This window comes from Bufo bufo, chromosome 2 (assembly GCF_905171765.1).
Source record: "Bufo bufo chromosome 2, aBufBuf1.1, whole genome shotgun sequence".
NCBI classification, from domain to species: Eukaryota; Metazoa; Chordata; class Amphibia; order Anura; family Bufonidae; genus Bufo; species Bufo bufo.
The window spans coordinates 380,208,059-380,231,179 of record NC_053390.1 but is presented as its reverse complement, the minus strand read 5'-3'; the positions used below and the strand labels follow the sequence as shown (position 1 = coordinate 380,231,179).

The window sequence follows — 23,121 nt, the reverse complement described above, 5'->3', positions numbered from 1 at the left end:
GGAAATTTGTTGCGTAAAAAAAGTTGATACCAATGTAATGGAAGAATTTAATGGTATATTTCAGAACTTTTGGAGAGAAAACCTGGTGAACCAGAAATGGTAAAATCCATTACAAATGTTAGAAAAAAAATAAAATAATAAAATAGAACATGTCCTATTCTTGTCCACAGCCACAGACAAGAAAAGGCAATTCTATTATAGTGCCGGCTGTGTGCGGTCCGCAAAATGCGGAACACACATGGCTGGTGTTCATGTTTTGCAGATCCGCAATTTGCGGAGTGTGAATGGACCCTTACACGCAGTGTTGGACTGGCCCACCAGAGGATCACCTGGTGGGCCCAGGCTCTGATACAATGGTGGGCCCCAAAGGTCCAGAAGAAAAAAAAAAAACTGGAGTTGCCTTTGGAGACAGTAACTTGCCACTAGGGTGTATTTCATTGATCAAAACCTATTAAACTTTATTGATAATATGTGGTTGGGCTTCAAAATGAATTGCCTCTGGTAGGCCCAAGGAACCCTAGTCCGACCCTGGTTACACGGTTATAACTAAGCTGTCAGGTCACATGAATCTCTGCAGCTAAACTGTATAAAGCTTCCAGAAATAAAACAGAACTATTTCATTTTCATTCTGGTTGTAAATTTGGAAGAAAATGTTAAAACCAGGGTAAGTTAACCCTTTAGAGACCAGCCTGTTTTGGGCCTTACTGACCAAGCGTTTTTCTTCCTTTTTCCATCATCGCGTTCCAAGAGCTATACTTTTTTTATTTTTCCGTCTATATAGCTTTAGGAGGGCTTGTTTTTTTGCGGGACAAGTTGTAGTTTTTAATGGCGCCATTTTGGGGTACACATAACTTTCTGATTAACTTTTATTAACTCTTTCTGGGAAGGACATGGGAAAAACAGCAATACTGCCACTGCGTTTTTACGGTATAAATTTTACAGAGTTCATTTTTCGGTATAAATAACAATATCTTTATTCTCTGGGTCAGTACGATTACAGCAATACCAAATACATATACGTAGTTTTTTTTACGTTTTACAGCCTGCTAGAAATTACTGAAGGCTGGTCTGGGGCCTACATGAGAGCCCTGCCAGCATCCACACACATCGGCACCCCGCGATCGCATTTGCAGGGTGCCGATGGGAGACAGAGGGAGTCCGCTCCCTCTGTCAGCACTTTACATGCGGCAGGCGCCATTACCTGCGGCATGTAAAGTGTTAAACACTTGTTGCTACTGTTAGAGCAGTGCCGCGGCTCTCAGCTCCACGGGGACCTGTGCAGCGCTTAGACTGGGCTGCCGTAAAAAAAAGTGGCGGCCCCTTAGTGACCACCGTAAAAACACGTATGGGTGGTCACTAAGGGGTTAATAGGGTTGGTTAGGAATAGCCTATAAATAGTTTTTTATGTCACCTGTGACATGATGACTTACCACCGGCATGCTGCAGAAAGGTTCCTATCTGTGGCCTGTGTAAACACTCCAATCCTCCAGCGCTGCATCCACGAGTCGCAAGATGGTGGTGGTGACAAGATTCATCTATGTCACCGCTTTCAGTACTGTTCATGGATGGAAAAACATGCTTGCGCAGAACAGGATCCATCCATTGATGGTGCAGAAGGCAGTAATGTGGATGAATCACGTCACTGCCACCATCTTTTAAACCAATAACAGGCCACAGATTGAGACCAGGGGCCTTCTGTAACATTCTATTAAATAATATGACGTTACGTTTAAAAAGAAGTAGCAGCAGGAAAATTTTTAGTCTGAATCAGCATTATTTTAGTGCTGTGACTATTTACATCATTTCACATAGTTCTTTTAGTTCACATATGAGGTCTTCCACATCATCATGAGTCGTGTTATATCCCTCATAATGGTTTCATTCACATATCATGGAGAATGTCCTCTTCATGTTTTATTTCTCATTTCCTTACCATGCACTTTTTTGTGCACTTCACATGCATTCTTTATTGCTTTTATATTTTTTTTTTATTTATTATTTTCCACTTTGTCAATTTTAACATTTATTTTATTAATCACTTTTCCATATATATATTCTCTCTATTTACTTATATTAGGTGTAATCATGTATTATGAAGTCTTTTTATGATCATGTTCTGTGTGATTTCATATTATATGCTGATTGTACATATGTGTGAACATTAATTGTTGGACTGAATTAATATGTATATGTATTTAACTGTGTACCATATCACTTAATATGTTGCTGCTATGTATATATTGTATCATTTTTTACACTGTTGCCATCATGTATAGGAGGTATTATGTGATTGATGTGCATACAAAATTGATTCGGATATATTTTATGATATTGTTCACGGTGTTCTATGATCAATATACATAGTGGAATCATGTACAGCTGTGTAGTGATGGGAGACAGCGTATACGAGAGATATCCCTGCACAAGCATGACGTAGCATCTGTCTGATTTGATTCTCCTCCCCTGTGATGTGTGCAGATGATGCACAAGACGGCGTATGACACCTCCCACCGGGCGTCTTGACGTCGGCCGGACGCATGACGTGAGACGTCATGTGTCATGGGCGGTACGAGGTGACGCCAGTTGGGGGGAGGATCGCATGCCGGACTATGTTCATCAGGTTCCTGCCGCTAAAACATCCAGGTGATTAGAATCATCAGTGATTTTAATGCAATTCGATTGGAGGAGAGGCCTTTATAATCTTTGATCCACGGTGATGGAGCTACCCCCTGACGAAGGCACGCCGAAACGCGCATTGGGATAACGCCACCCCGGTCTGGATACACTACTTTGTTTGGTAAGTCTCCCTTATATATGTTCACTATTAGTTTTTGGTCAGCACTCCGCTAGGTACCATGGGTACACATAGTTTCCATATGGTCCGGCAAATTTTTCAGTTCTGACTGTGGTTACTTCCCTGGGAGTGACTTTCTTGTCCTACACAGGGATATTAAACGTATTTATATAGGAGATTTTACCACATACTATATAGATTTGTGATTGGGATGTAATCATCATTATTCCTTATGTAGTGTACCACCGGGGTGGTGGTTTTTTCCTGCTCCTACTTCTTTTTAAACGTAACGTCATGTATGCAATCATGTAATTTAATAAAATTTACACCATTTTTTTTGCATTTGTACCTTTGGCTTCGATTCTTGTAGGTCGTTGTTTTGTTAAAGGAGCTTGTACTTTTCTGTACTTTACAATAGTTGACCCCCTTTATATTGCCGCAACATGTGTTGCATTGACTCATTGTAGTTTTGGTATGGGTATCAACGTTGGTATTAATTTGCCTTCTGTAACATGCCTGGGGTAGGTTATGATGTGATATTCAGATGTATATCACATCAAAAACAGTTTAGGGGCTAAGCCTTAATATTTCAACAAACTGACCAACACTAAGCATTTTACTCAATGTGGTTAAACTGTGAAATGAAGTTTTTCTTTTAAACCATTTTTTCCTCAGAGTGTCTTAACACGGAAAATGTCTCAAACTGTCCTCCTGACTGAAGCATGGGTATCATTTTTCATTGGAATATAACATTTCCCAGCATGGACACTTTTAAACAGGAGTCTCGTTACATTCATTTATAGATAGAATATACAGAATATACAGACTCCTGGGCTTTTTATATATTGATGCATGAAGTGACTCATTAAACATGAACTTCTAGAAGTTCAAAAGACGCAATGAAAACTAACCCCCTGCCAAGTACACCGGATTATGGGATACCAGTGTAACGCATTATGTACTGCCGTAAGACACAATGCACACATCCAGCAGATTATGATATCAAAACCATGTACACAAAGCAATGTGCTTGTAAAGGCAGGCACGAGGTATACTTCAAAGTGCAACTTAAAAATAGACATCAGAACTTGTGATATTGACCCAGATTTCCCAGCAATCCCTATGATGGTGAGCGAGTGCATCCACATGAAAGATTCTGACAGTTCCAGGTGCTCAGTGATCTGCAACTAAAAAGTCATTAGCACATCCCGCTCTTGTACACTGGTGTGAAAAGGTTTCCCAAAAATAAACGAGTGAAGTCCTGGTTTGATCTTTTCAGCTAAAGACATAACAATGTTGAGATCGCCCTCTGCTGTCAGATCCAGATCGGTTTTCAGGTTACGCAGGGATTTGAAAACTTTCTTACCCTTCTGTCTAAAAAAGAAAAAAAAAAAGAAACCATAAATTGTATGGCTTTACATCATTCTGTTCGGACACTAACACTACCTATTTATAAACAGGTCACATCATCATGGGCATCAATTTTCAGTCCAGGTGCCTACTAACCTGTGAGGTGAATGGAAATAGATTCTAACAGATTTGGAAGGCTTCTTTAGAAGTGTCAGTAGTGTTTCGAGAATGGTATCTACAAGTCACTGCAGATTTGCAGGGTTGGCTGCGTTGACTATTAGGAGAAACAACTGGGCTGTGACCTAAGTGAATTTCTAAGTGAACCAAGCAGAAGGTTCAGGCAGTATAAAAACCCAACAGACACCGTCATTACAGGCAGCCATGTTTTACTCAGAAACCCTGCAGAAAACCATGGGAAGATGGATCTTCTGGATGGCAATCTGCCTGCTGTAACTGCTTATTTGCAGTCAGGTCCATAAATATTGGGACATCGACACAATTCTAATATTTTTGGCTCTATACACCACCACAATGGATTTGAAATGAAACGAACAAGATGTGCTTTAACTGCAGACTGTCAGCTTTAATTTGAGGGTACTTACATACAAATCAGGTGAATGGTGTAGGAATTACAACACTTTGCATATGTGCCTCCCACTTGTTAAGGAACCAAAAGTAATGGGACAGAATAATAATCATAAGTCAAACTTTCACTTCTTAATACTTGGTTGCAAATCCTTTGCAGTCAATTACAGCCTGAAGTCTGGAACTCATAGACATCAGCAGACACTGGGTTTCATCCCTGGTGATTCTCTGCCAGGCCTCTACTGCAACTGTCTTCAGTTCCTGCTTGTTCTTGGGGCATTTCCCTTCAGTTTTGTCTTCAGCAAGTGAAATGCATGCTCAATTGGATTCAGGTCAGGTGATTGACTTGGCCATTGCATAACATTCCACTTCTTTCCCTTAAAAAACTCTTTGGTTGCTTTTGCAGTATGCTTTGGGTCATTGTCCATCTGCACTGTGAAGCACCGTCCAATGAGTTCTGAAGCATTTGGCTGAATATGAGCAGATAATATTGCCCGAAACACTTCAGAATTCATCCTGCTGCTTTTGTCAGCAGTCACATCATTAATAAATACAAGAGAACTAGTTCCATTGGCAGCCATACATGCCCACGCCATGACACTACCACCACCATGCTTCACTGATGAGGTGGTATGCTTAGGATCATGAGCAGTTCCTTTCCTTCTCCATACTCTTCTCTTCCCATCACTCTGGTACAAATTGATCTTGGTCTCATCTGTCCATAGGATGTTCTTTGAGAACTGTGAAGGCTTTTTTAGATGTCGTTTGGCAAACTCTAATCTGGCCTTCTCTGTATTCACTCTGGTGAAGTCTTCTCTTGATTGTTGACTTTAACACACTTACACCTACCTCCTGGAGAGTGTTCTTGATCTGGGCAACTGTTGTGAAGGGTGTTTTCTTCACCAGGGAAAGAATTCTTCTGTCATCCACCACCGTTGTTTTCCGTGGTCTTCCGGGTCTTTTGGTGTTGCTGAGCTCACCGATGCGTTCCTTCTTTTTAAGAATGTTCCAAACAGTTGTTTTAGCCACGCCTAATGTTTTTGCTATCTCTATGGTGGGTTTGTTTTGTATTTTTTCAGCCTAATGATGGCTTGCTTCACTGATAGTGACAGCTCTTTGGATCTCATCTTGAGAGTTGACAGCAACAGATTCCAAATGCAAATAGCACACTTGAAATGAACTCTGGACATTTTATCTGCTCATTGTAATTGGGATAATGAGGGAATAACACACACCTAGCCATGGAACAGCTGAGAAGTCAATTGTCCCATTACTTTTGGTCCCTTAACAAGTGGGAGGCACATATGCAAACTGTTGTAATTCCTACACCGTTCACCTGATTTTGATGTAAATACGCTCAAATTAAAGCTGACAGTCTGAAGTTCAAGCACATCTTGTTTGTTTCATTTCAAATCCATTGTGGTGGTGTATAGAGCCAAAAATGTTAGAATTGTGTTGGTGTCCCAATATTTATGGACCTGGCTGTATGTACAGGGAGCAAGCTGTCAATCTAGCCAAGCCAGGAGAGAAACTGGCAAAAAGCCACCCAGATGATTTCTAACTGTTCCTGGCTGATGGTTGAATGATGTTCTTTGAAACACTGCAGCAGTTCAGAGTAAATCCAGTGTATCCAGAGAGCCTGTCACAATTGGTTGTTGAACCCGCACCTATCTGATAGCGATGACCTATCTGAAGGATACCTCATCAATAAAGAGGTTTTCCAACTATTTTGTAAGAGCAAAAGACTCTTCTAAGCCTAGTCATGACAGATATAGAATAAGTATAATCACTGTAAATTGCATAGTTTGACTGACGGTAAGCAAAAATGTTTAGGGAGCATAATTTCAGTATGATACAAGCAGTTGTCCTGTCAGTGTATTACTAGACCCCATGCAACCATTGTTATAAGCAATCCTCATTACTGGCAGCAATTTGAGTTGTCTAAAGTACACTCAATTATACAAAGCTTTAGACTTTATCATTGGTGTGTCCATTCACTCCAGTTGGCCTAAAGCAGAGGAGATGGATACGCGATACAGATCTAGGTCTTCACTTCTGCTCAAGTAAACCTCTGCAGTGTGCCAAAGCTTTTTTTCTTGCTGTGCGGGGCAGAGAATCTCAATGGCATGTCAGAAGTTTTCATTGTGCTAACAAGACTTTCTAAGATCTTGTTAACTACAGTAGTACAGTAAAAGGGACATTTAGTAAGGGCATTACGCTATTGTGGCGTTAAAAAAGCCGCAAATTATGGTGCATGCCATACGTGCACCATAAGTTGCGACTTTTTCAGCTTTGAGACACTTTTCCAAAGTGCCAAGAAAGTGTTGGGGCTTAGCAGGAGGGAGCGCGTTTTGCACTGCCAGCCTGCGCACAGGAGTTTCTATAACTTTCGACAGAAAGTGTCGTTACGTTATAGCTGAAGTCTACGCCTACCAGTGCCTATCGTAGACTTCTTTAGCTGGTGCACAGAAGGGCAGAGGTGCGCCTTATTAAGAAACATCTGCCTCTTAATAAATCAGGCGCATTTCATGCCGGCGCAGGTAGATTAAGACTGGTGTAGGAGAGTGGCAGTTTTGCCAAATCTCTAGATGTTGTAAGTAGAGATGAGCGAATCGAAGTTGACGATGAGGTGGAATTCGATCCGAATTTTAGGAAAAATTTGATTTGCACCGAATCGGAATTTTCTCACGCTTCGTGGTAACGAATTGCATTTTTTACTAAAATGGCTGCTGGACATGGAGCAAGGAACTCTGGGAATGAGGGATCACCCACAATGCCATGCATGCAGCCAATCAGCAGCTAGCCAGCCCTGTGATGTCACAGCTCTATGAATAGCCTCAGCCATCTTGGATTCAGCCATTTTCCAGTGTACTTAGTGCAGGGAGAGACGTCAGCAGGCACTAGGGACAGTGCTAGAAAATACTTTAAAACTTTTATTTTGCTGTATAGAAGTTCAGGGAAAGGATAGGGAGGAATAATTTCACAGTATTGAGGTAGAACAGGGTTCAGTAGGGAAGGTTACAGCCTGGGTAATAGGAACAATCCTATTACACCTTGCTGCACTGACTGGGATCCAAATTGCCATTATACAGCTCTGTAATTCCAGCAGACCATTCTTGTTATTTGGGTACAAGTGCTGTTTGATACAGCCATTAACAGGGTTTATTACAAGGAAATATTTCTACGTCTTATTTGCCCTTGTGTGGTGCAGTTATAGGTTATAAAGCATTTTTTGGCTTGTATTAGTGGGAAAAAAGGGTTTATTAGCCGTTCAGCGGTGCAGTTATATGTTCTAAAGCCCTTTTTGACATGTATTAGTGGCAAAAAAAAGATATATTATTTGCAGTTCTGCGGAGCAGTTATATGTTCTAAAGCACTTTTTTGCGTGTATTAGTGGCACAGAAAAAAGTATTTGCCGTTGTGTGGTGAAGTGAAAAAATATACCGTATTTTTCGCCCCATAAGACGCACTTTTCCCCCAAAAGTGGGGGGGAAATGGGAGTGCGTCTTATGGAACGAATTGTTTGAACTATTCAAAAGGCCCTATTGGATATCCTCGGGACATCAATACAAAAGAACAACGGTCATTGGACCAAAAAAATCCCTTTTTGGATCTCCACTAAATTTGTAAAATTATCTCTTTATTTGAAATAGAGATAATTTTACAAATTTAGTGAAGATCCCTAAAGGGATTTTTTTGGTCCAATGACCGTTCTTTTGTTTTTATGGAACGAATGCTGCCATTTTTACATTGCTAATGCCGATACATCGCCGGCTGCGATGCTGCACAGCGCAACGATGTATCAGTGGGGAGGGAGGAGGGGCTGGAGGCTGGCAACTTGCGGCGGGGCCCGATGCAGTCATTGTACTCTTACACTGAGCCCCGCCGCTCACAGCAGTAGACATATCTAAACAGTATAATCCTTAACCTCCAGTAACTTTAAAGCAGCGCTATCCTGTTTACTACCTTACAATCGAGCTCCGGTAACAGGCAGAGCGGGCGGCGGCGTAACGTCACTCACTCATGTCACGCGCCTGCTCCTCCCACTTTATGAATGAAGCAGGTGCATGACGTGAGTGAGTGACGTTATGCCGCCGCCCGCTCTGCCTGTTACCGGAGATTGATTGTAAGGTAGTAAACAGGATAGTGCTGCTTTAAAGTTACTCGAGGTTAAAGATTACTGTTTAGATATGTATACTGCTGTGAGCGGCGGGGCCCAGTGTATTGGGGAACACTGTTATTGGGGCGGGGGGGGGGGGGGGGGCAGATCAGTGGAGGACACATATAGCATAAGATGCTATATATAGTGTCATCCACAGATTGCCCCCATAGCAGGGTCATCCACAGATCGCCCCATAACAGTGTCATCCACATACCACCATTAGTTCAAAACCCACCAAAAGCACAAGTTTTGGCTAAAAATATTTTTCTTATTTTCCTCCTTAAAAACCTAGGTGCGTCTTATAGGGCGAAAAATAAGGTATATTTGCCGTTCAGCGGTGCAGTTTTATGTTCTAAAGCTCTTTTTGGCATTTATCAGTGGGGGAAAAAAGGGTTTATTAGCCATTGTGTGGTGAAGTGAGAAATTTACAGACTTTTTTGGGGTGTTTTAATTTCCTTTTTATTTATTTATTTGATCTAACAGTATGTCAGACAGAGAAGTGCCAGTCCTTGCACAGGGGAGTGGCAGAGGCCTAAATGTTTCTGGCGCAGGCACAGGTCGCAGCAGAGTGAGGGGGTGTGACAGCAGGAGTCGCAGAGAGAGGCCTGAGCTCCTGGTATCATCTAGCGGTCGTGTCTTAAGCAGCAACCCAGCGGTTCTTGAATGGTTGACTTGGTCATCCACTTTGTCCCAAGTAACATCAGACACCCCCAGCCAAGAGTAGGTGGGTTTGTCAGACACAACCCTGGGAGAAGGCCCTGTGCCCTCACCTGTCCACAACCTGCATCTGTCCTTTTCGGTTCCCTCAGCAAGAGAAGTATTATATGCTGTGGGCTCAGCTCTACTATACAGCAAGGACGAGCTACTAGAGGACAGTCAGCAGCTACTGGCCAGCCATGGTGTGGAGGAGACATCCGCTGCTTCTTTCAGTAGCCGGGCAAGTAGTGATGAGAAGAGTGGCGTGGGAGCTTGTGTTGCAAGTGGTCAGGCTCCTGACCCAGAGACCTTTGAGGAGGGATTAAGTGACGTGCAGACAGTACTCAAAAATGATGATGTAGCTGATCGTACTTGGGAGCCGGGTGAATTAGGGGCTTCATCATCATAGGGAGAAGAGGGTGGCAGCTTGCCCGTGAAAAGTCGCTAGCATGGCCAGGAGTCAGCAGGGTGGCAGTAGTGGGAGGTCAGGAGCCAAACGTGCCCGGGGTAGACCACCCGCTTCGCAGGAGCCTACCTGCCCAGAAAGTAGTGGTGCAGGGGTTCATTGAAGCAGCGGCGGTAACAGTCAGTCAGTGCAGAGTGTTGGGGTAAAATCACCTACTCGGCGGTGTGGCAGTTTTTTGTCAAGCCATTGGAGGAGGTGATCATGGCCATTAGTAGAATCTGTGGGCAGAAGGTGAAGCGTGGCCAGGGTGCCAATGTTGGCACCATGGCCCTGGGTCAACATATGCAGCGTCACTATAAAGTGGCCTGGGAGAACTGTGGCTCCGATGTGGTGGTCCAGCCTGCTGCAACAACCGCTGCATCACCCAGTGGCATGCACCCAATTTCAGGCAGTCAAGGTTGAAGGGAGCAGTCTGTCCTTCCCATCATCTGCTGGTCCTGATGCTCCAGCTCCTCGTCAGTCATTCAGTCAGCAATCGATCACCGAAGCGATGGCCAAGAGAAAAAAGTATGCGTGCACTCATCCAACGGCGCAGAAGCTGAATGTGCTCCTGGACAAGTTGCTGGTGCTGCAGTCCCTCCCATTCCAAGTGGTGGACTCTGCACCTTTCAGAGAACTGATGGCTTGTGCCAAGCCGAAGTGGAGAGTCCCAGGCAGTCATTTCTTTGCCAAAAAGGCAGTACCAGCCCTGCACACGTATGTAGAACAGAAGGTGGGCCACTCCTTAAGCCTGTCGGTGTCTGCCAAAGTGAACGGCAGAGCAGACGTGTGGAGCTATAACTACAGTCAGGGACAATACATGTCCTTTACGGCCCACTGGGTGAATGTGGTTCCTGCACAGCCACACTAGCAACTTGGCCAGATGACGCCGCTTCCGCCTCCACGTTCTCACGCCGTTGGTCCTGCGATAATGTCCGCCTCTGCCTCCTCATCCCCCACAGTGCCCATCCAGCATACCACATGTGGAGGGCACGGCGGTGTCACGCTGTGCTGCCTCTCGTTTGCCTGGGCGAACAGAGTCACACAGGGGAGGAACTGCTCCGTGTCCTTCATCAAGAAATCGAATCCTGGCTTTCTCCACAACAACTCAAAATCGGAACCATGGTGACCGACAACGGGAAGAACATGGTGTCGGCTCTGCGTCAGAGGACAGAGCCATGCGTCCTGCATGGCACACGAGTTCAATCTGGTTGTCAAGCAGTTCCTGAAGTCTTCCGCCCATCTGCAAGACATCCTAAAAATGGCCAGGAAACTTTGCATGCACTTCAGCCACTCGTACACTGCAAAGCACACTCTCCTTGAGCTTTAGCGACAGTACATCATCCACCAACATAGGCTGATATGCAACGTTTCCACCCGTTGGAATTTCACCCTCCATATGTTGGCCATTAACGTTTTCCTGATGATCCAAGCAGACAGGAGTACTCCCCTGTGTAACTTCAATATCAGCCAGTGGCAGCTCATGCGCGACACCTGCTGTTTGCTCAGGCCCTTTGAGGAGGCCTTGTTATTTGTCAGTCGCCAGGACTATGGGATGAACAACGTCATTCCACTGCTTCATGTCCTGGAACAGATGCTGGTAAATCTGGCTGGTCAGGGGACTGGAGACGTGGCGCCTAGATCTCATGGCCACATGAGCCCTGTGGGGGCTGAACTGGAGGAGGAGAACTTTGGAGCACAAGCAATGTGTAGCGAAATGGGTAGTTTTTCTACACAGGTGACAGGAGAGGAGGAGCAGGAGCAGCCAGAAAAGCTACAGGGCAATGAGAAAGACGAGGCAGAGGACCCAGACACAACGTGGCAGTATGCAGTGGAGATGGAGGCATGGAGTCCCTCCGAGTCACTTGCACAAATGGCCCGATGCATGCTCACTTGCTTGCGCAGTGACATCCGAATTGTCACCATTCGGCAGAGCGATTACTTCTGGCTCTCCACCTTGTTGGACCCTCGCTACCGGTCCAAAATGGGGGCCTTTTTTACACCCCGAGAGGGAGGACAAACTGAACTACTATAGAGACATTTCTATGTAGTCAGTTAGCCGCTGCCTATCTGCGCCATCGTCCATCCTCTCGCAGGTCTGACCGGGGGGCCCTCTGTGCTCACGTTCTTCTGCCATGGCTGCTGTGGCAGGGTAGGAGCAGTTCCAGCTCCATCAGCAGCAACTTGAGTCTAGAGTCGCTGATGAGCAGCTTTCTTCACCTGCCTAGTGAAGAAACTACTCACCAGCTGCAGCAGCTAGACCTAGAGCAGGACCTGAACCAGCAGGTGGTGGCATACTTGGACAACACCCTGCCAGCCCACATTGAAGATCTGCTCGACTACTGGGCAGCCAAACTGGATTTGTGGCCGCAACTGGCAGAGTTTGCCATGTAAAAGCTGTCCTGCCCGGCCAGTAGTGTGGCATCAGAGCAGGTGTTTAGTGTGGTGGGGGCCATAGTTACCTCAAGAAGAACTGGCCTGTCCACCCAAAATGTGGAGAGACTGACCTTTGTCAAGATGAATCAGCCAGGATTTCCACCAACCAATGCCTGATGCATCAGACTAGATCCATGGTGCCACACCAACACTGACCAAAGAGACCAGTTTCTTCTGGCTACCTGCCCCAGCTACTATTCTGATGCTGCCACCCGCCTGATGCCACACATCTGATGCCAAGTGCTCCTTCTTTCACCCACCATCATCAGCTGGTAATGGTATTGCCACCCACCTCCCCACTCTGTCACCGGGTCACTGTGTGGTATCCTGATGCTGCTGCCGCCGCCTCCACACTATGTCACCTTACCACTCAGTGGTCTCCCAATGCTGCTGCCACCTCCACACTGTCACCTTGCCACTCTGTGGCCTCCTGATGCTGCTGCTGCTGCCGCCATTTCCACACAGTCACTGTGCCACTCTGTGGCCTCCTTCTGATGCGGCTACCACCTCACCACTATGTCATAGGGCCACTCTGTGGACTTCTCATGCTGTTCCCACCCTCCCCACTTCATGAATGGGCCACTATTTTACCTTTCCGCCTGGCTGACATTTTTTGACCCTTCTGATCTGTCAGAAGGAAGGAAAAATGAGACGCACAACGCATCCTGTCTATGTAACAGCTGTAAGGCCTGCATGACATTGTCCCTATTTTGCATCAGAATTTGCTTATGATTTGATATAAAAAAAATAATTAGTGACGTCAACACAAACTTACTGCTGACACCCTCTCCACTCTGTCGGGGGGGGTGGGCTCTACTTGTATAAGCGTTTAATAGAACAGGTTCTGTAGACATCTATGTGGAATCAGCTGCTGACGGTGTAAAATGAGTGCGCTTGTCTTGACGCTAACATTGGCCTGTAAGGCTGAGTTCACACTTGAGTTATTTGGTCAGTTTTGGCCCCGTAACTGCCCAAATAAGTGAAGTGTGCAGTGATTCTATGTGCGATGCCTATCATCTACAGGTCATACAGACTCACAGTATTATTTCACTACCAGAGCAGACTCCCTATGCGCGTTACTGCAAGGCACAGTGTTCTACACCACTATAAAGGCTCTCTGCAGCCAGGAAATAACCGTTTTTTTAACGCCATTCGCCACGAATAAATTTGGATCTAAAAAATGTTTTTCAGAAAATTTGGCGAAACGGACAAATCTAATTTTTTAGAAATTCGCTCATCTCTAGTTGTAAGCAGTAAAAACAAATCAGCATTCTTTGAGGAATGGCAGTTAGTAATATTTGTGGAAATATATATCAGGATATTAATATATGCAATGAATATTTAATTTATTGAGATAACTGTATTCAAAACCTATTGTGTCATGTCTGGAGCAAAACATACTGGTGAAAAAAACTTGTTTCCCAAATGCTGAACTTACGTGTCATCCTCAATGTATTTTATCAGCGTCAGTGCTTTCCGATGAAGTATCAGCATAAACTGTGCCAAAAATGTGCTTCTTAGGGAAAGGTTAGGTTTCAGTTGGAATATCTAAAGAAAATGTGAGGCACTGAGTGAGTAAGGCAGAAAAACGCTTACATTTATAATATCACAGAGTCATAGTATAGAGTCAAAGTAGTCACTTCTAATATTAAATATTCTATAAGAAACCATTGGAGATATGGAAGCAACTAAAACCCCACACTCAGGATTTACATGCTAGTTCACATAAAAACATAGAATGTGTCGGCAGATAAGAACCATTTGGCCCATCTAGTCTGCCCAATATACTGAATACTATGGATAGCCCCCGGCCCTATCTTATATGAAGGATGGCCTTATGCCTATCCCATGCATGCTTAAACGCCTTCACTGCATTTGCAGCTACCACTTCTGCAGGAAGGCTATTCCATGCATCCACTACTCTCTCAGTAAAGTAATACTTCCCGATATTACTTTTAAACCTTTGCCCCTCTAATTTAAAACTATGTCCTCTTGTAGCAGTTTTTCTTCTTTTAAATATTCTCTCCTCTTTTACCTTGTTGATTCCCTTTACGTATTTAAAAGTTTCTATCATATCCCCTCTGTCTCGTCTTTCTTCCAAGCTATACATGTTAAGGTCCTTTAATCTTTCCTGGTAAGTTTTATCCTGCAATCCATGCACCAGTTTAGTAGCTCTTCTCTGAACTCTCTCCAAAGGATTAATATCCTTCTGGAGATATGGTCTCCAGTACTGAGCACAATACTCCAAATGAGGTCTCACTAGTGCTCTGTAGAGCGGCATGAGCACCTCCCTCTTTCTACTAGTAATGCCTCTCCCTATACACCCAAGCATGTAGCAAACAGTAGTGCAAAATCAAGACTGCAAGCATGGTTTACATAACTGATCAGCACTTTAATAGTCTACTGTGAGCGCTGCTGCCTTCTCAAAGAGCTGATCAGCGGGGGTCCCAGGTGGCGGACCCCTACTGATCAGATACTGATGACCTATACAGAGGATAGTAGACAAAAGTGTTTGTAGAGCAGCACCCACGGACATAAATGGCCACATCGGTAAGGCAACAGCCGAGCCACGACCGCAGATCCTCAGCAGTCGACCGTATAGAAAATGGAGAGGTAGCGGCAGCATCTCCAGTGAATTTTTTATTGGACGGACTTTACAGAAAGTGTGCTATAAAATCAAGCAGCAACATTTCGGCTGTATCCCAGCCTTTGTCAAGCTTGACAAAGGCTGGGATACAGCCGAAACGTTGCGGCTTGATTTTATAGCACACTTTCTGTAAAGTCCGTCCAATAAAGGATTCACTGGAGATGCTGCCGCTACCTCTCTTCATTTTCTATACAGAGGATAGGTCATCAGCCTTAAAATCTGGGAAAACACCTTTAACCCTAGGGTGTCATCTTTTGACCACTGAAACAAACAGCAATTCCTCTCCATGAGCTGAATGATCGTTCAGCCTCCTCTCCTGCCGGCACTGATTACACAGATCGGTATCTGGCAGGGATTGTAAATGCACAGCTCTCTCACTGATCCAGAAAAGTGCTCTCTAGATCATTGAGGAAGCAGTCAGGGAGGTCTGGCACTGCTGGACCACCCTGACTGAGGACTGTAACATACAGGCACTTATAAGCAAGACTTTCTCCTGCTAAAAAGTGAGTCTTATAGTTAAAAAAAAATACTGGATTTTAAAATCCAGAACAACAGCTTCAAATGCAGAAGGTATTGTTTGCCCTTTTAGATGTCACGGAGATCTTTGAAATGGCAATGAAATGTACACTAAGATCTGGCACTGCTCTTAGAGTATAAATGTATACCCTCACTACACAGCATTATGTAATGGGCTAAAAAAAGTTAAGGGAAAACACCCATCAACCTATGCTGAGTAATCCAATAAACCACCACCACTGTCAATGCTTCTCAAAGTGCATACACTACCTGTTCTAAGAAGTTGCTGACGAATGTGTCTCTGTGTAGAATATCTTGGAAAATATTCCTAGAAGAAAACAATGCACACAAGGACATGAAGCATGAAGTAGGAGAATTTCATTTTACCACTAGGTTTAGTTTTGAGAATTGTTTTTGTCTGTTTAAGTACATTAAGACTGAATAGACGTGTGCTAAAATCATCCAACCCTTTCGTTGGAGTGTGAGGGAGAGTTGGAAAAGGGACTGCTTTAGTACAAAGGAGCAGGATGCTCTGCGGAAGTAATGAAATTACCATTTCACTAGACACTTGCTTAATGCCGGCCACCCCGCTGTACCCATCCATTTATCTGCTCAACTAAGCAGCTAACTGCAGTCTTCATCTCTCTATTAATACTATTTTCCATCAATATTTGCAGACTTTCAAATTAGCTTTCATACACTTAAGATGTCACTCATCGAATGCATTTTAGACATCAGGAAAAATGTCGGCTCTTGACGAGTCTAGTTTGCACAGCAGGAATTCTATCACAGGAAATGCTGAAAGCAGGGCAGTGTTAATATGAAAATTGACTTTAACACAGGCTCCACTCACAAGTTAGGGGTGAAGCTTTCATCCGTGTGTATGACGGAATCCCCTGCCATTTCTTCATCTGAAGTGGCCTTCCACAAGGCAGCTAGTTCTGCCCTCATGTACCGGCGCTGGTTATATGTGTGCTCATGGCAAGGGGGCATCTGCTTTACGGTGTTGACGTCAACATCAATATGGGTAGCAGGGTACGGAGCATACATCACCTGGCGGAACGGCAGCACAAAGCTTCCAGTTGCATCCTGAAATCAATAAAGTGCCGTTTATAATTTGTCTTCGCAAGCATTTGTGTACACCTATAAACTAATGTACTTCTACTACAATACACAAAAATGGAGCACGCTCCCCAGTTGTTAAATGCCACCAATTGCCTTGTGTGCATGGTTCAATTTTGCAGATTCTGCAACAACACAATCTTAACTTGACAGCTGCACTGAATCTGACACTTAAACGTTAGGGCAACTCAAAGCAAAGGTATATGATTTTTTATATTATATATATATACACATACATACATACACACACATATATATACACACACACACCTAAAGAATTATTAGGAACACCATACTAATACGGTGTTGGACCCCTTTTTGCCTTCAGAACTGCCTTAATTCTACGTGGCATTGATTCCACAAGGTGCTGATAGCATTCTTTAGAAATGTTGGCCCATATTGATAGGATAGCATCTTGCAGTTGATGGAGATTTGAGGGATGCACATCCAGGGCACGAAACTCCCGTTCCACCACATCCCAAAGATGCTCTATTGGGTTGAGATCTGGTGACTGTGGGGGCCATTTTAGTACAGTGAACTCATTGTCATGTTCAAGAAACCAATTTGAAATGATTCGAGCTTTGTGACATGGTGCATTTTCCTGCTGGAAGTAGCCATCAGAGGATGGGTACATGTTCTCATTCTGTTTATGCCAAATTCGGACTCTACCATTTGAATGTCTCAACAGAAATCGAGACTCATCAGACCAGGCAACATTTTTCCAGTCTTCAACAGTCCAATTTTGGTGAGCTCGTGCAAATTGTAGCCTCTTTTTCCTATTTGTAGTGGAGATGAGTAGTACCCGGTGGGGTCTTCTGCTGTTGTAGCCCATCCGCCTCAAGGTTGTGCGTGTTGTGGCTTCACAAATGCTTTGCTGCATACCTCGGTTGTAACGAGTGGTTATTTCAGTCAATGTTGCTCTTCTATCAGCTTGAATCAGTCGGCCCATTCTCCTCTGACCTCTAGCATCCACAAGGCATTTTTGCCCACAGGACTGCCGCATACTGGATGTTTTTCCCTTTTCACACCATTCTTTGTAAACCCTAGAAATGGTTGTGCGTGAAAATCCCAGTAACTGAGCAGATTGTGAAATACTCAGACCGGCCCGTCTGGCACCAACAACCATGCCACGCTCAAAATTGCTTAAATCACCTTTCTTTCCCATTCTGACATTCAGTTTGGAGTTCAGGAGATTGTCTTGACCAGGACCACACCCCTAAATGCATTGAAGCAACTACCATGTGATTGGTTGACTAGATAATTGCATTAATGAGAAATAGGTGTTCCTAATAATTCTTTAGGTGATATATATATATATATATATATACACATATACATACATACATACATACATACATATATACACATACACATACCCACACACAAAACATGCAATGCAACAGCTCTCTGCAAACCAAATAAAGTACAAAAATGCATAATAATTGCTAATGCTATACTTCTAAATTAGAGATGCTTGGCAAATACATTTTGTACAAAATTATTTGAGCCCGTCTGCCGCACGTCAAGGCGATTCACTTGGCACCAGGAGAGATATAGTTGTGGACTCTCATTGCAGTCTTTGGTGGCCATTTGGCACCAGGATAGGTGTGGAGTGGGCCCGGCATGTATGTTGGTACCTGCATTCCTTGGATATAATGGAGGCCATTTTGGCACCAAAAATGACAGAAATTATAGCAGGCCCAGCATGCATGTGGAACCTACACTCCCTGAATTGTATGGTAGCCGTCATGGCACATAACAGGTAGAATTTAGTGTTAGGAACCCGTCTTACAGAGAACGCCTTGACGTGTAGCAGACGGGCTCAAATAATTTTGTACAAAATGATTTGCCAACCATCTCTAATTTATAAGTATAGCACTAGCAATTATGCATTTTTGTACTTTATTTGGTTTGCAGAGAGCTGTTGCATTGCATGTTTTGTCTTACAGTGTTGTTCTCAGCCATAGCAACATGCCCCTGCGCATTGGGATGTGCTGACTGACCCCCTTTTTCTTTGCAGAGATATATATATATATACACACACACACACACACACACACATATATATATATATATACACACACACCTCCACAATACAAGCGCATCACTCATGGTGATCATCAAATCATGCCAATCCAATTATCCAACATATGTGGAGACATTTATATGAGATTAGAAAAGCATGGCTACCTTTTGCCAGATCTGTTTGGTAAAGCAGCATTGCAAATTGGCCCTGACTGAATTGTGCTGCACTAATACACACAGGCTGCAGAAAAGAGCGGCAGTATTTCTGGAAAACAGTCATATTTTTCTAGTCTCACAATCTCTTGCAGACATTTGGCATGCACTTATGTCAAAATGGCAGAAGGGGAGTATGGAGCGGGCCTAGCAGCTGAGCCTGCTCCATATGTGGTGGGTGCTGGCTGTGTAATACAGCTGTTATCCGCCCATAGTGACCATTAACGGTGATAGCTCCAACCTCGGTCATTCAACTTGTAGGATACTGTGGTCAATAGCAACCACGGCATCTGTGCGGTTAGACAGAGGAAAGGGACTCTGTGGGGCACTGATCGATTGTCGTGGCAGCCTGGGTCCTTATGAAAGCTTCCAGGCCTGTCACTATAAAAACTGCCATTGGCAGGTCTTCTTGTGAGGTATCTATATATACATACACTGCAATAATAAAATATTGCAGTGTATGGTATAAGCGATTGAATGATTGCATGTTCAAATTTCCTAGAAGAACAAAAAATAAAAAGTAAAAAAATGTTTTTTAGAAATTGGATGTTGGTAAGGCTGAAGTTCAGCCTGCATTTGTGGGAGGGGCTTGAGCCTTTATAAACCCCTCTTCCCTCACCTTAGTAGGCGTTCCGGTTCATGGAATTTGCACTTGTGTTTGCTACGTGTGTCTCCTTGTTCCTCCGGCCGCCTCGCGCAGAGTTCTTCTCTTCTAGTGGGGTTTTTTCCTATTTTTCCGTTCTAATCGGTCCTATTCAGGTAAGTGCGCACTGACTCAGTCGGGGTCCCGGTCAGATCATGTTCACGCTTTTAATTGTCCCTTCATCTGTCCGGCTAGGTCAGGTTCTACTGAGCCATCCTACGGGTTCTTATTCGGTACGTGTTTCTCTATCGTGCACCAATTCAAATACCATTCCGTCATCACCCTCTCGTTTTATTATTATTTTTTTCCTCTTTATCTGTCATGCCTTTTGTTTTCTTGCAGCACTGCCATGTCTCGTGCTTCGGATATGGAGGACGGCCTGTCCGTCTCCGGCTCGACCATATCAGGCCAGGCGGGTCCATCATCCCTTCGGAGCTGGACCATACCAAAGCTATTGGCTGAGCTGAACCGAAGAGGCATTCCGCACCCGGCCACCGCAAGGAAGGCAGAGCTGTACAAGCTGCTCATGACCAGCCCCAGCACTTCGGCAGTGCAGCAGGAGGAGTCATCCATCCAGTTGTCACTGGTGCAGCTACAGTCGACCCTAAACTCCTTGGTCGACTCGGTAGCAGACGTTCGGGCAAGGGTTTCAGAGCTGGAATCCCGGCCACCCATGGCACCCCCGTCACCCGTCCCGCTGATGGCACCATCTACATCGGGTTGGCTGGCTACAGGTACGCCAAGGCCCATTCCCCAGGTGTCCCCCTCTCACTTCATTCCCGACAACCTCAAAAGAGACATTCTGGCAGGGAAAGATGTCAACCTGGCGTCAATCCTCATTGCCACTCAAGACGTACCCGAGAACAGGATCATCAACTGTGGCGATGCGTCGGTGGTCCTCCGGGCCAAGGACTCGCGGCTTAACCGCAAGTTGACAATCCCTGAGTTTGTCTTGGCTTTCAGCCTCTTCAGAGACATCATCTGCACCGCACAGCCGGAGAGGAGAGAAGAGCTGGACAGTTACTTGTGCCTGGTCACTGACCTGGGGCACAAGTATGGTGGGTCGGCCTTCTACGACTACCATCGTTCCTTTTCGGCTAAGGCGGCGGCAGCGTTGGCGCAATTCCAGTATGTCACCAGCTGGTCTTTGATTGACACGGAGCTCTTCTGTCGTCACTTCGCTGGCCTCAGGGCACCCAACTGTGCGACGTGTCAATCAATCTTCCACTCTTCTGAATGGTGCCCAAATAGCGCCCACCCGTCTCAGGACAGGGCCCTCCCGGGCACCTCCGGGTCTTTTCCGTCTAATCCCTCCACTGACAAACTAGGCAGACCCATTGTCTACTTGGGAAAAAGCCAGGTCTGCAACAATTTCAACTCAGAGGGGTGCTCTTATGCCAGCTGCAGATCCCTACACGTCTGCTCCCTGTGCTTCAGGGCCCATCCACGGTCCGCCTGCCCCAAAAAGTCTGCTAAAGGGTCCTGACTAGCCAACATTAACGTGGACCTCTTGGCGGCGCTCCTTCAAGATCACCATGATCAGGACTTTGTGGCGTTCCTGTTGGCGGGCTTCCGCCAGGGGTTCCACACAGGGCTCATCACGCTGCCACAGGTTCCCTGGGAAGGCAGGAATCTGCTGTCGGCCACCCTGGACCCTCCAGCAACTAGCGAGTTGCTCCAGTCGGAAGTGGCTAAAGGGTTTCTCATAGGCCCTTTCCCGCTCATCCCGTTTTCTTCATGGTGAATCAACCCCATCGGCTTAGTATCGAAGAAAAATACCAATAAAAAAAGGTTGATTATGACCTGTCCGCCCCTCATGTTTCCGGAATCCCTAGCCTTAATTCCCCGATTCCCTCGGAGGAATTTGCCATGCGTTACTCCTCAGTGGACGACGCAATTCAGGCCATCCTGTTGCATGGTAAGGGCGCTTGGTTGGCAAAGGTGGACATCGCCGATGCGTTTAAGCTCCTTCCCATCCAACCTCAGTTGTGGCAGTTCTACGGCATTGAGTGGGCCGGGCAGTATTTTTTCGCCAACAGACTCACGTTTGAAGAGTAGCCCCTGGTTATTCGACCAACTGGCCAAGGCGCTACATTGGATCTTGGTCCATCACAGGGGCCTCCGGTCAGTCACCCACTACCCCGATGACTCTCTAGTCGTGGAGGACCCGCAGGGCGGGTCTGGCATTCTCACCGTCCTCCTGGAGATGTTCGCCAGGCTGGCTGTTCCGGCCGCGGAGTCAAAGACTGAGGGTCCCGCCACGAGGGTCTCATTCCTGGGCATCGTCCTGGATTCGGTTCTATTGCAGGCCAGCCTCCCGGAAGAGAAACTCGCTCAGTGTCGGGAGGTCATTTCCCAGGCGGCTTCCACGGGGTGCCTCACTAGAGTCGAGTTGCAATCTCTTCTGGGGCGGCTCAATTTTGCTCCAGCTTCTTCCCTCAGCACCCGAGCAGGACAGCGTCATCCGGTTGGACGGCCAGGCCATGGCAGACCTGGCCATGTGGGAATTGTTCCTGTCCCGATGGAACGGCGTCTCCTTGGTGTCCCTCCTGCCCGACAATTTTTTCGGACGCTGCTGCATCCTGCGGCTACGCGGCTATTTGGGGTCCCCGTTGGCTAGCGGACCGTTGGCCCACTTCTATCCTAGAGGAGGCCGAGTCCATCCGCACCTCCTCCCTGTTGGAGTTGTACCCAATCGTTGCAGCAGCCCAGGCATGGGGTCACCTCTGGGCTAACTTGCCAGTGATGTTCGTGACAGACAACCAGGCCTTGGTCGACATCTTAGCCAAGGGCAGGGCCAAGTCCCCCAAAATCATGGCACTATTGCGCCAGCTGGTTTGGCTGGCCATGTCACACAACTTTCATGTGCATTGTAGCCACATTCCGGGTCAGCAAAATGTGGCAGCTGACGCACTATCCCGGTTTAATTTCACACTCTTTTTTCAGGTCATGCCAGAGGCCGAGCAGCTCAGATATCCCACCCCGGCTTTCAGTTCCCCCGACAATGGACTAGGCATGCTCGTCTCTTCGGCAAACGACCTGGCGCAGCAGTCCCTCGCCCCCAGTACGGCCAGGAACTATCTTTCAGGCCGGAGAACCTTCCAGGAGCTTTTGCGTCTGCACCCGCAGGGTGGCCTGGTGGACATTCCTTTCATCATGGCCTTCATTGCCCATTGTCACCACCAGTTACACCTCTCCTACAATACCATTAAGTTGTACCTGGCGGGCGTCCAACAGCACACCATGCTCCGCAACCCAGGGGGCGGGTCCATTTTTTCTGCGCACGCGATTAAGGCCACCTTGCGAGGGGTCCAGAAGGGTAGGCCCAATCCCCTGTCCCGCAGACAGGGCGTCACTGGGGAGATGTTCCGGAGATTGTCTTCTGCCCGGGATGGTGCTCCTTTTGGGCCCTTCTCCAGCTTGGTCTTTAAAGTTGCCATGTATTTGGGCTTTTACAGCTTCCTTAGGCCAGGCGAGTTCACTTGCA

General features: G+C 45.8%; 1 protein-coding gene across 3 annotated transcripts in view; it reads right to left on the bottom strand.

Annotated features, from left to right (window-relative positions):
- Nucleotides 1–3,541: 3,541 nt before the first annotated feature.
- C9orf72 (C9orf72-SMCR8 complex subunit) overlaps nucleotides 3,542–23,121 on the bottom strand; it is a 53,349-nt gene continuing 33,769 nt past the window's right edge. For all 3 annotated transcript variants that reach the window (XM_040417175.1, XM_040417174.1, XM_040417173.1), the window contains exons 7-10: nucleotides 16,485–16,720; nucleotides 15,902–15,959; nucleotides 13,907–14,016; nucleotides 3,542–4,168 (exon numbers count right to left, since the gene is read on the bottom strand). In XM_040417175.1, the coding sequence (XP_040273109.1) occupies nucleotides 3,982–4,168; nucleotides 13,907–14,016; nucleotides 15,902–15,959; nucleotides 16,485–16,720 (591 nt within the window). In that variant the 3' untranslated portion in view covers nucleotides 3,542–3,981. The remainder of the gene's footprint in view (nucleotides 4,169–13,906; nucleotides 14,017–15,901; nucleotides 15,960–16,484; nucleotides 16,721–23,121) is intronic.